Here is a 14,642-nt window from a genome sequence, read left to right on the forward strand (position 1 = left end):
CTTGTACAAATAGAATACTTTGTTATATATGAGGGAAAACCTGTATGTCTATTAAGAAAATGAAGTTTTTATACTACAAAGGTTTAAAAAATATCCAAGTAAACGGTCACTTTAGAGTTAGGTTTGTGGTTAGGTTTAGGAAAAGGTTATGGGGTTAGGATAAGGGTTAGTTATGTTACCATGCAATTGTGTGGATGTTATTAACTAATCTGACTACAATTGCGTAAACAATTGTGAGCATAAGACTGCTTGCGTTGACGTTCTGGGTTCAAACCTACACTAGTCTCAACCCCGGGGAAGTGGGTTTGCTAAGTCAAATTTTCATGTTTGGTGAGTTGGAGGGTGGGTGGACAGGGTGGGAAACTGGTGGTGTAGGGGTGGTGGGTGGGATAGGGTAGGTGGGGGTGGGGGTGGTGGGTGTGATAGGGTAGGGGGTAGTGGGTGGGATAGAGTAGGTGGGGGTGGTGGGTGTGATAGGGTAGGGGGTAGTGGGTGGGATAGAGTAGGTGGGGGTGGTGGGTGGGATAGGGTAGGGGGTAGTGGGTGGGATAGAGTAGGTGGGGGTGGTGGGGTGGTGTAGGGTTGGTGGGGGTGGTGGGTGGGATAGGGTAGGGAGGTGGTTTAGGGTAGGCGATGGTATTGTAACTTAGGTGGGGGTGGTGTATGGGTTGTTTAGGATATGTGGGATGGTGTACAGGAGGTGGGTATGGTGGTGTTGGTAGTAGCTTTTAGTTAGAAGATTGAGTAACAGTAAACTATTAACCGTACCGTGTCTAAATCTTGTAACTTTACCCTAATAACTATAAGGGATTTTACGTATTGGAAAATATTTACAGAAATAGACTAGCTAACATGCTGAATAAAAACAGATGAGAAGTCTTTTGGAAAAAAAATAGATTTTGATGTAATTAACATATTTGAAATTATTTTGTCACATAAATTTAAATGCAATGAACATTTACAATGTTAAACATGAGTAAAATATCGTCATCACTTCGGCATATAAAGTATAATTTGTTTTGTTTTTACCACTAAACAATCAAAGTTTAAAAAAAAAATTGATTTATTTCGTTGCTAGGATAATGCTATAATGTCCGCAAACAGGATCTACTTTCTCAGGGCACTTTACCGCACGTATCCCGCCGCCACATAAAGTAGGCGGGGGGGGGGGGGGGGGGGGGGAGAGTGTCCTTCAGTTTTATTTCCTCCTACATCAGTGTCAAGGTCGTGGCACTCACGTGCATGTCCCCCCCCCCCCCCGACTAAGCCGTGATATATTGTAATTGCTTTATGCCTTAACGTGAGTACGCATTAGAAAAACACGTGCACACGCTGGCAGTCGGGTGAAGGGTGAATGGGTTTAAGTCACACACACGAATGGGATTAGGATTAGGATAATGGATGAGTATCAGAAGCGTCCGTTGTATCAAACGGTAGTAGGATGTCGTTTTATGGCTGTCAGGTGACTAGGTACAGCTTCTAATTTTTCAACTCTACGTGTCTGTCTATTCAAAATTCTTTCTACCAGTTAAATCCACCAAACACCCCAGCGCTCCACTAATCCACCAAACACCCCAGCGCTCCACTAATCCACCAAACACCCCAGCGCTCCACTAATCCACCAAACACCCCAGCGCTCCACTAATCCACCAAACACCCCAGCGCTCCACTAATCCACCAAACACCCCAGCGCTCCACTAATCCACCAAAAACCCCAGCGCTCCACTAATCCACCAAACACCCCAGCGCTCCACTAATCCACCAAACACCCCAGCGCTCCACTAATCCACCAAACACCCCAGCGCTCCACTAATCCACCAAACACTCCAGTACTCCGAGAGACCACCAAACACTCCAGTACTCCACCAATCCACAAAGTTAAAACTCCAACGCTCCACCAATCCACCCAACGCCCCTACTTTCCACCAATCCACCTCTCCTCCCTCCCCCCCCCCCCGATGTACGGGAGGCAACTGTTGAGGAGGGTATCAGAAGTGTTGACGAAGCGGATCGCAAACAAAAGTTTCCTTTTCAATTTCTTGCTGGCCAATCGATTGTACGCTTTCTCTGAAGACCCCTACACGGGAGAATGGTGGGACAGACTTCTCTAGCACCGTGGCAGACTATCAAACTACAGACATTTGGACAGACTTATGCTTGAGGGCCCCTACACGGGAGAATGGTGGGACAGACTTCTCTAGCACAGTGGCAGACTATCAAACTACAGACATTTGGACAGACTTATGCTTGAGGGCCCCTACACGGGAGAATGGTGGGACAGACTTCTTTAGCACAGTGGTAGACTATCAAACTACAGACATTGGTACAGACTTACGAAATGAAGACTAAAGACTCCGGTCAGTTCAGAAAAATGTCACAGTTCAGTTCAGACATTGGACATTAAAACACGATTTATAATTTTAACATACTGATGGTAAATATTCGAAAAATGTTTCTTTCAATTCGAAATTTAAGGCAAATATTTTGCTATACCCCGTGATATTGTTCAAAGACCCACGTTATTATGGATAGCCCCTTGGTTACTGTGGATAGACCCCGTTATGTTATGGATAGACCCCGTTGTCTTGTGGATAGACACCTTTGTATTGTGGATAGACCCCTTTGTATTGTAGATAGACACCTTTGTGTTGTGGATAGACACCTTTGTATTGTGGATAGACCCCTTTGTATTGTGGATAGACACCTTTGTATTGTGGATAGACCCCTTTGTATTGTGGATAGACACCTTTGTATTGTGGATAGACCCCTTTGTATTGTGGATAGACACCTTTGTGTTGTGGATAGACACCTTTGTATTGTGGATAGACCCCTTTGTATTGTGGATAGACACCTTTGTATTGTGCATAGACCCCTTTGTATTGTGGATAGACATCTTTGTATTGTGGATAGACACCTTTGTATTGTGGATAGACCCCTTTGTATTGTGGATAGACACCTTTGTATTGTGGATAGACACCTTTGTATTGTGGATAGACACCTTTGTATTGTGGATGGACCCCGTTGTATTGTGGATAGACCCGGTTGTATTGTGGATAGACCCATTTGTGTTGTGGATAGACCCGTTGTATTGTGGATATACCCCGTCTTGTGGATAGACCCATTTGTGTTGTGGATAGACCCGTTGTATTGTGGATATACCCCGTCTTGTGGATAGACCCCGTTGTATTGTGGATATACCCATTTGTGTTGTGGATAGACCCCGTTGTATTGTGGATAGACCCCGTTGTATTGTGGATAGACCCGTTGTATTGTGGATAGACCCATTGTATTGTGGATAGACCCATTTGTGTTGTGGATAGACCCATTTGTGTTGTGGATAGACCCCGTTGTATTGTGGATATACCCGTTGTATTGTGGATAGACACCTTTGTATTGTGGATATACCCCGTCTTGTGGATAGACCCCGTTGTATTGTGGATAGACCCATTTGTGTTGTGGATAGACCCATTTGTGTTGTGGATAGACCCCGTTGTATTGTGGATAGACCCATTTGTGTTGTAGATAGACCCCGTTGTATTGTGGATAGATCCATTTGTGTTGTGGATAGACCCATTTGTGTTGTGGATAGACCCCATCGGCGGAGAGATGTTGTACGACCTTGTGAATAATCTGGCAAAACTTCCACAAAGTCAAGGACACGCTAGCAATTTGCTTACAAAACATGGGATAGACTCATCTAGCCTCTGTTTACAAACATGGGATAGACCCATCTAGCCTCTGTTTACAAACATGGGTTACACTCATCTAGCCTGTTTACAAACATGGGATAGACCCATCTAGCCTGTTTACAAACATGGGATAGACCCATCTAGCTTGTTTACAAACAAGGGATACACCCATCTAGCCTGTTTACAAACAAGGGATACACCCATCTAGCCTGTTTACAAACATGGGATAGAACCATCTAGCCTCTGTTTACAAACATGGGATAGACCCATCTAGCCTGTTTACAAACATGGGATAGACCCATCTAGCTTGTTTACAAACAAGGGATACACCCATCTAGCCTGTTTACAAACATGGGATAGACCCATCTAGCCTCTGTTTACAAACATGGGATAGACTCATCTAGCCTCTGTTTACAAACATGGGATAGACTCACCTAGCCTCTGTTTACAAACATGGGTTAGACTCACCTAGCCTCTGTTTACAAATATGGCATAGACCCATCTAGCCTGTTTACAAACAAGGGATACACCCATCTAGCCTGTTTACAAACATGGGATAGACCCATCTAGCCTCTGTTTACAAACATGGGATAGACTCATCTAGCCTCTGTTTACAAACATGGGATAGACTCACCTAGCCTCTGTTTACAAACATGGGTTAGACTCACCTAGCCTCTGTTTACAAACATGGGATAGACCCATCTAGCCTCTAAACCAGACAGCTCTCCAACCCGGAAGTCAATAAAAGACAAACCACATTAAAAACATCAGCAGGAAAATACGTGGGCGAATCCTGAATCTTTTAAAAGGATAAAACTATTTGTGGGATTTACATGCACAGCTTTAATGTTCATTGTGGGGGGGGGGGGGGGTCGAGTGGGGGTCGTTGTGACCCCTGATAAAAACAAACGAAAGCATGCACAAAAGAACTATCATGCAACTAAGATTCAGCTATGTCTATACTTATATCCTAGCTTACAATAAAACATGCCGTCACTCACACCAAGCATGGCGATACGTACACTCATATCAAGCATGCATTCACATGTACTCACACAAAGCGTGATAACACGTGCACTTACATCATGCATGTTAACACGTGCACTCACACCAAGCATGCATTCACATGTACTCACACAAAGCGTGCTAACACGTGCACAACCCACCCCCATGCATGCATGTGTTTCTCGTATTAATATGTTAAAAAAATGCTCCATTCCTATTTTATGAAAACAGGTTAGATTATTTCAGACCGATTAATTATATTCCAACCTATTAATTAATACTAAGTGTAAGAATTAATAAAATTAATAAAATCCTAATCTATACTAGGGGGGAAAAGCTAAATAATGTATTTAAAAATTGGCCAAAATGTAAAGACCTTTTCTGAGTGTAGTTTGTGAGATTATTTCATACTGATTAATTATTATTTAATACGATTATTTTTAAACATTATGAGCTGATTCGAAGTATAAGCTAAATTTTTATATGTTCAAAATAAAATCAATTGTCGGAATCATCACTTTTTACATCTAAAGTTTAAAACATAATTATTAGTAGAAAAAAAATAAAAATTAGTAGCAGTGTTACGAAACAAATTTTAAAAACTCGCTGAAGAAATGTTAATTTTTTTTTGCAAAAGCTGCCCACATCAGCGTGTCTCCTAACGATAGATCTCCACGCTCTTCTGACATAAAAATGTCTTTCTTCCAAGTTCTAGAAAGTGTCCTTCTAAAATATGTTCTTGTCCTGTAAAATGTCCTTGTCCTAGGAAAACTTCCAAAGTCTGGAAACAAGATCACAAATACATGTCTAAATGTTGCAACCGACCTTTCTCCGTCATTCGTCTCACCACCGTCCAATCACAGCTCGTTAACAAAAACACGAGCTCAGTTCATGAACTCCCCAACTAAAGTTCATTTATAAAAGCTGGTCTGTTCTTTGAGGTAATTGGTCTGCTTCGTCTAAGTTAATTCTTGTCACTTCGAAGAAAGATTTCTTATCGAAACCTACACAACTGGTCCAAGGGAAAGTTAACTTAAACACTCAATTGGATTAATGTGGAAAATAGACTTTAAGACAGTTGGACTAAAACTGAAAAAACAGAAACCAGCTTAGTAAAGTGACAGAAAATTCTGTGAGTAAAAATAAAACTAAAAAGTTAATGAGATCTAAACAGGTACAAACTGCTATACACTAGTCTACTCTGGTTTTGTTAGGTTTCGACTGTAAAATCTCACATTACTTTCGCGCGTAGTAAACGGCCATCTTGTGATGTTACACATTTGCTACTTGGTGTAAAAATGGTGTGGTAAACGGACATCTTGTGATGTTGCACATTTACCACTTGGTGTAAAAATGGTGTGGTAAACGGTCATCTTGTGATGTTGCACATTTGCTACTTGGTGTAAAAATGTTGTAGTAAACGACCATCTTGTGATGTTGCACATTTGCTACTTGGTATAAAAATGTTGTAGTAAACGGCCATCTTGTGATGTTGCACATTTGCTACTTGGTGTAAAAATGTTGTAGTAAACGACCATCTTGTGATGTTGCACATTTGCTACTTGGTGTAAAAATGGTGCAGTATACAGCCATCTTGTGATGTTGTACCTTTGCTACTTGGTGTAAAAATGGTGTAATATACGGCCATCTTGTGATGTTGTACATTTGCTACTTGGTGTAAAAATGGTGTAGTATACGGCCATCTTGTGATGTTGTACATTTGCTACTTGGTGTAAAAATGGTGTAGTATACGGCCATCTTGTGATGTTGCACATTTGCTACTTGGTGTAAAAATGGTGTAGTGGCAAGCAAACAGAGACACGTGACTAGGAAGGTACTACAGACACATGAGAGAAGATAACTTGCCCCGACGTTTTTACCTCCCTTGTCCAAACATGGCGCCGTGCAGCATGACCCTACTTTCTACTTTATTCTACTTCATACAACCAGCATATTAAAATTATTTGGCTCCATTAATTTCTATCTTTAAATATTTAATTAATATCTGACTTACGATTGATTTTAAAGCAATTAATAAATTTAGCTAATAAAAAAATATTATGAAAATGAAGCGATCATTATTTTATAATTTAAACTAATGTTTTAATGGATCTGATAGAAAATAAAAAAGCATCCGGACAATTAGTCCGACCGGGCTATTTGTCCGGGTGATATGTGGTGACCGGATCAGACGACTTCAGCAGAATACGGTCATGCTGACAACAGCCACATTTGAAACAGAAGCCGAAAAACCTTTTGAAACCTGCCCTGAACCTGAAATAAGAAAACACATCATCTCTACATGGCATAGATACTAATGATTAAATACATCACCCTTATATGGAGTCGATACCACTGCTGAAAACACCATCTCTACATGGCATCGATACTAATGATTAAATACATGACCCTTATATGGAGTCGATACCACTGCTGAAAACACCATCTCTACATGGCATCGATACTAATGATTAAATACATCACCCTTATATGGAGTCGTTACTACTGCTGAAAACATCATCTCTACATGGCATCGATACTAATGATTAAATACATCACACTTATATGGAGTCGATACTACTGCTAAAAACACCATCTGTACACGGCATCGATACTAATGATTAAAAGGCATCATCCTTACATGGAATCGTTACCACTACTCAAAACATCGATTTTAAATGGTATCGATACCGCTAATAAATTTGAGCATTTAGATTCGATCCAGCCCAAACTATTTAAATACCACATCATGAATTATCATTTTCACTTATTTGTTTCAACGTTCTTAAAACTAAATGAGCAGTTTTACCCCAGAGAAAATAAAACAGAGATTTATTGATTTATGGGAAAAAATAATTGATTGGGCATGTCAGAAGTGGTTTTTTTATATTTTAAAACAACTTTGAAATGTATTTTCGTCAACATTTTAGCTCGTGACACAGCGTGCTTGACCTGTAGAATAGAATTACCGGACTGTGTCAAGTCTGATGTCTGTGTCTAGTGATGTAACTTTTTAGTAGGGTCATCTGGATTTGCCAAATTATTTGGAAATTATTTTTACATTATCTAATGTTGCGTTACACTTTAGCATAAAATTTCACTTTAGATTAGTATGCATTTATTTTATTCTCAGTTAATTAACATTTTGATTCTGGTCTTTGATTTTCATCTTTCCCCATTTATATCAGTAGTTGAACCTACAGAGGTGTGTCTGTGTATTTGTGTGTACGTATGCGTATATGTGCGTATGTGTTCCTTATATGTTAGTTAAATTGGGGGAATGAAAAAACTTTTTTGTGAATCAACTTTTTGTGTAAACCCAAACCCAAATAAGCAATTGGACAATATGAGAGAAATGAGCATACAACAAAAACATCAAGTGATCCAAAGATACACGTAGTGTAAGTACAGTTAGTGCAGTTGCCACACGACATTTACCGTACAACAATCAACAATTGGTGCAAAGGTGGCGGGATCGATTCGTGCACAGGTGGATCGATCCGCGAGACAATGTTACAAGTACATATATACATGTTACACACCCACTCCGGTATCGTTGGTCAAATAATTTTGCACGATACTAAGAGGGTGGCCACGATACCTTGCTAATTAGTTTATTATACACGTCATATAACAAGCCCTATATATTTGTCTATATAGTGTGTTTATGTCGGTAACATGTTGGTGCCAACAAGGACCTCACATATTAAAGGCGGGGAGTGGGGTGGTAGAGGGGTGCAGGCTTATATGACATTGTGCTTTAAGGTAAGGGAAGGGGTGTTCAACAAATATAACAGCATGTCTGAATGACGCTATAAAGAATAATTTTCGTTCGAGTTATGGTTAGTTGGTGCGAAGGTGGAGGGGAGGTGTATTTGTGACGTCATTGTGTAGGGATCTGCCCAGGGTCAGTTGAGGGTAAATCGGCTATATTTGAGTGACGTCATATAGGGAGGGAGGGAGGTTCTTAACTTGTTTAGCGATAGCCAAGTATCAGAATTGTATCTTATTTTTTTTTGTCTCGTCCTCACGTTTTTGCGAGCACTAGACATCAACATAGTACACCAGGCGCAGTGGACTTTTACAACTTATATTTAACATTTGTTAAACCTTAGGTTTACTTGGTTTTCACATATCTTTTTTTCTCTACAATTACCTTCAGGTTTAGATTTGGTTTAAGATTTTTTCAAGCTTTATTCTACATAGTCATTACATATAGGATTTAACTTAGGCTTGAGGTTTATTATAGCTTTCGTTCTATCTGTCACTTATCTGTCACTCCTGTTGTCACTTTAACTGTCACTTTTTGTGTACCGTCGCCATGTTGTTCCTACCTTAGCCGGCCATGACACAGTAAATCCAACCAGGGCACAAACTATTGCCGTAGCGAAGCACGGGTAGAAGCTAGTCTATCTATTCACATATGGTGACACGCACATAAGGACTCCCGCTAACAAGCGGACTTCCAAGACAACACAAAACCAACATCGACCATCAAGTCAATAAAAACACATTATAACTGGCTGTAAGACGAATGTATGAAATACTTTCTGGCGTGAAACCAGCCTTACCACGAAGAACAACCACCAATATTCAACCAAAAACATTATTACCTCGACAACCAACCCCTATCGTGAAATGAAAACCATCGTCACCATGACAACCGAATAACAATACTAAACAAAAGCCAGCATTAACATGACAAACAACCACTTATAATGAAACGAAAACCCTGGTCGCAATGTCAACCAAGCACCTGTACGATACGAAAATCACGTTCGCCATGACAACGAAACAAATGTATGAAACAGCAACAACAAAAAAACATCGTCGCCATAACAACCAAGCTGGTGTATGATGCGAAAATCACGGTCGCCATGACAACCAAGCCGTGTATGAAACGAAAAACCTTGGTCGCCATGACAACCACGACGCCACAGAGCCCTCCCCCCCCCCCTCACCTGGCGTTCATCATGCAGTAGACGATAGGGTTGTACATGGAGTTGGACATGGCCAGCCAGTAGATGAACAGGTACACCTGGTGCACGTACTCCCAGTGCATCACCGTCTTGTTGACGCTGGTCAGGATGAAGTACACGTGCGTGGGCAGCCAGCACACGCCGAAGATGACCACCACCGCGATCATCATCTTCACCACCTGGGGAGATAGCGGTCACGTGATGTCAATTAGGAAATAAATGATACTGAGGCCGAATTTTTCGCTGATGGCGTTTTAATTAAGGTTTTTGTTTTCTTTTTTTTTTTTTTTTTGCTAAAATATTTTTTTTTTCAAATGTTGTATATAAAAAACAAATATAGACCAAAAAAATTTTTTTTAAATACAGATTTTGGCTCAAATAGTGAATATAGAACATAAATATCAACAAAAATGAATTTGTTTTGTTACGAAGTAGCCTATAAATCATTTGTTGAACACCGAAAATAAAATATCGACAAAAATTTTTTTATTATTTTTTATTATGCTTTTTGTTTTATACATCAAAACCAAATTATTTTGTTAAAAAATATAATAGTTCAAATGTTGAATGTTAAAAATAAAATTTCATAAAATTTCTTTTTTTATAACCTATGGCTCATTCATCAAAACTTGAATTATTTAGTAAAAAAAATAAGATTCAAATGAATAATAACAAACATAAAAGCAGAACAAAAATTGATTTCTTTTGTAAACTATCATGATCCAAATATTTGGACACACAAAGATATCGCAGGAGACGTCCAATCAAATAGCATCTTTTTTTTTAATTCTACTGAGGAATTTTCTAATCGCGCACCGTCAATAGCGATCAACAGACCGGAAGTGGCATTTTGGAGGAGGATAACGGCATCTCTTGTGGAGCAGTGTTGTACTTTTGTCACTGTTGACATAGTGGAAACTTGTTTTTGTCAGTGTTGATATGGGGGGAAATTTGTTTTTGTCAGTGTTGATATGGGGGGAAATTTGTTTTTGTCAGTGTTGACATCGGGGGAAATTTGTTTTTGTCAGTGTTGACAAAGGGGGGTAACAAGTTTTGGCCAGTGTCGACATAGAGGGAAACTTGTTTTTGTTTTTTGTCCATTGTGCCATTTGATTTTAAAGACAGTTTAAAGCTTAAGCTCCAAGAGATTTCAAATTTTACATTTTTAGGATTAAAAACCAAATTTGAAATGCAGATATATGAGATTAAATTGTTGTAAACACGAATTACACTGGATACGATGGCCGCATCTCATTTTGGAATGAGAACTTTGATGGCTGATAAACCATAAACAAAGTGTTGATTTTTCTGGGTGATGGGGGTGGTACTTTATAGTTTGAGAGAATTATGTTTGACTGTACCGCTGTTTGTTTAAATAAAAACAGTACTTTACAACACATACTCGGTAAGACTATAAAAAGTGAGCACATATTAGAGAAAAGGACTTGGTTTTTTTTTTTTTTAGATTCCACCAGAAAAGAAAAAAAAAATACATGAATACGCTCTTTCTTTTCAAAGTGGAGTTGGAGTATTTTAAGATTTTATACTGCTATGCTATATAAACGGTGTGATATTATTGACATTCGAGTTGTTGTTTGTGTACTAATTCGATGTGCTTAATACAGCAAATTATTTAGGCAACTAACAATTAAAATAAAAAGCCATTGTTGACATTTTTAGTAGTAGCCACATAGCAACTAAGTTTTTTTTTTTTTTAAATGTTTTTAGCTATCCTATATACCAAAGTATAATTTTATACGTATTATTTGTTTCCAACACTTTAAAGCGAGATGTGTCAACAGTTTCTTTCAAGTATCACAAATCAAAACATTTACCGGAAGAGTGCTAGTGGGTAATTATGTTTTTAAAAAATACGCTGGATTTGTTAAATAATCACCTACATTACTACGTGAGAAATCAACCCAATTTTCAAATAATTTCTTGTACCGAGCAGCTTTTTAATAACACACTTTCTTGAGTGGACGTCATGATGGCCCTGTACTTCTAGGGCAAAAATCGTTTTAGTTAGACTTCCTTGACACGTTTTTGATGAGAGTCATTACACTCAGATTACCCCTTACATACAATTTTCATAAGTGATGTTAATTAGTCACAATAACAGTTCTAAATAAGTCATAACAACTATCCTAAATTAGCCATAACAACTATCCTACATTAGCCATAACAACAGTTCTAAATTAACCATAACAACAGTTCTAAATTAACCATAACAATTATCCTATTTTAACCATAACAACAGTTCTAAATTAACCATAACAATTATCGAATTTTAACCATAACAACCATACTTGTAAGATAATATTCTGGACAGTGAGATATAATCACCACAACTTTGATATATTATACACTGGAAAGATTAACACCACAATATCTGCTTGTGTAATAATGTGTAATGATATGTAATGGTATGAAGGATAAGTAATAGTGTGTTGTGGCATAAATGTGAGTGTGTATGTAGTGATGTGTAATGGTATGTAATAGTATGTAGTTGTGTCATTATTCCGATGATACGTAATTGTATGAATGGGGTGAAATGGTATGTTATGGTATGCTAGCATTGAATGACCTATAATGGCTTTTTTAGTATGCGACAGTCATTATTAGTATGTAATGGTATTTAATGATAGAAAATGGGATAAAATGGGATCTGATAGTATGTCATGGTATAGATTTCAGAAAGAAAGGGAAAGAGAGAGAGAGAGAGAGAGAGAGAGAGGGAGAGAGAGAGAGAGAGAGTTGAAGTTCAAATTGAAGTTCAACTTGTAACTTACGCAATAAGTGTTCGTGTTTGATAGGATAAGCAATTTTTTATTAGAATTGTGAGGAATTACATCCAGATAATTAAAATAATCATTAAACTTAAACTAATTACCCGGAAATTATAGCATCGAGCTAATTATGTGGATACGGAACTAATTACACTAAAATTGAAAAAAATGAATAATTTGCCCAACAGACTAATTTTTAAAAACAACCTGTAGTTATCGGACTTTGATTCCAGGACTCACCTTCCTCTTGCCTCGAACCCGCTCCGCCTGCATGGGCACCGCCTCCCCTATCGTCTTGCTGCCCCAGAGCTCCCAGCCTATGCGGGCGTAGGTGGCGAACAGTGTGATCATGGGGAGGAAGTAGTTGAGGACCATCAGCAAAATGCTGTACCTGGAAATAAATGGCGAACAGTGTGATCATGGGGAGGAAGTAGTTGAGGACCATCAGCAAAATGCTGTACCTGGAAATAAATGGTGGACATTGTGATCATGGGGAGGAAGTAGTTGAGGACTATCAGCAAAATTCTGTACCTGGAAGCAAAACAAGACGGTTACATCAGACGTGGGGATGGCGCCTAAATTCCCACGACGATGAAATGATAAGTCATCAAACGTAACTGACCCCCCTGGGTAATGGTATGTACCGGCTAGCTTCCAGTCTAAGGTCATTGATAAACATGACAAGTAGGGAGTTCTCGATATATAGAAATGCGAGCATCAATTGATAAATACGTTACAAGTAATTGGTCAATTAGTATAGCATTTTATTTAAGTCGGACCTATTCCCAAACAAAACTGTCAACTATAGCTCAAGTCCATGTCTTTTGTTGTCATACAACTCTACACACTTTGGGTTTTAGAAATTATCGGTTCTAAATTCATGACGTTTCCTAGGGTCTTTCATATGCTATTTTTCATACGATTTTTTTACAATCATTTAAATCAAGAATGGGTGGGTAATTTTAAAAAAATGCCTACTACATCATAGAATACCTACTACAATGTTAAAATTTCCTACTAATATAATGCATAATACCATGATAAAATACCTACAAGTAGAGTAAAATGCCCAATAATTGAATGACCACTGAAAGATTGCCTATTGCTGATAGAATATCTCATGATAGAATACCTTTTACTAAAAGAAAACCCAAAATCATAATACAATGCCTACTGCTATGATAGAATGCCTAAACAAATGCCCAGTAAAACTGGCCAGTAGTAGAATGCCTAGTAATAGAATGCCGATGATAGAATGCCGACTTACGTCATGTCTCTGATCTTGAAGATCTTCTCATCACTCGACCAGTTGAGGAAACAGATCTTCCTCCCGCTGGGATACTCGTAGATGGTGGAGTAGATGAGGTAGGGGAGGGAGAGGAAGAAGGAGAAGAGCCAGATGAGGGTAATGATGGTCAGCACGATGCGACCGGTCATTCGTGGCCGCAGTGGGTGGATGATGGCGATGTATCTGTGGACAATCAAACATGGAGGTGAAAATAGATGGAGAACCAAACATCGAGGTGAAAATAGATGGAGAATCAAACATGGAGGTGAAAATAGATGGAGAACCAAACATCGAGGTGAAAATAGATGGAGAATCAAACATGGAGGTGAAAATAGATGGAGAACCAAACATCGAGGTGAAAATAGATGGAGAATCAAACATGGAGGTGAAAATAGATGGAGAACCAAACATCGAGGTGAAAATAGATGGAGAATCAAACATGGAGGTGAAAATAGATGGAGAACCAAACATCGAGGTGAAAATAGATGGAGAATCAAACATGGAGGTGAAAATAGATGGAGAACCAAACATCGAGGTGAAAATAGATGGAGAATCAAACATGGAGGTGAAAATAGATGGAGAACCAAACATCGAGGTGAAAATAGATGGAGAATCAAACATGGAGGTGAAAATAGATGGAGAACCAAACATCGAGGTGAAAATAGATGGAGAATCAAACATGGAGGTGAAAATAGATGGAGAACCAAACATCGAGGTGAAAATAGATGGAGAATCAAACATGGAGGTGAAAATAGATGGAGAACCAAACATCGAGGTGAAAATAGATGGAGAATCAAACATGGAGGTGAAAATAGATGGAGAATCAAACATCGATGTGAAAATAGATGGAGAACCAAACATCGAGGTGAAAATAGATGGAGAATCAAAAACA

General features: G+C 38.8%; 1 protein-coding gene across 1 annotated transcript in view; it reads right to left on the reverse strand.

The window, feature by feature from the left end:
* Positions 1–14,642, reverse strand: part of LOC131935053 (tachykinin-like peptides receptor 99D) — a 94,786-nt gene that overhangs the window by 536 nt on the left and 79,608 nt on the right. The window contains exons 2-4 of the mRNA XM_059291338.1: positions 13,730–13,933; positions 12,703–12,853; positions 9,656–9,852 (exon numbers count right to left, since the gene is read on the reverse strand). Coding sequence (XP_059147321.1) covers positions 9,656–9,852; positions 12,703–12,853; positions 13,730–13,933 — 552 coding nt within the window. The remainder of the gene's footprint in view (positions 1–9,655; positions 9,853–12,702; positions 12,854–13,729; positions 13,934–14,642) is intronic.

The sequence above is a fragment of the Physella acuta genome, unplaced genomic scaffold, assembly GCF_028476545.2.
Source record: "Physella acuta isolate Inbredline_101_S28 unplaced genomic scaffold, ASM2847654v3 ptg000130l, whole genome shotgun sequence".
Lineage (NCBI taxonomy): Eukaryota > Metazoa > Mollusca > Gastropoda > Physidae > Physella > Physella acuta.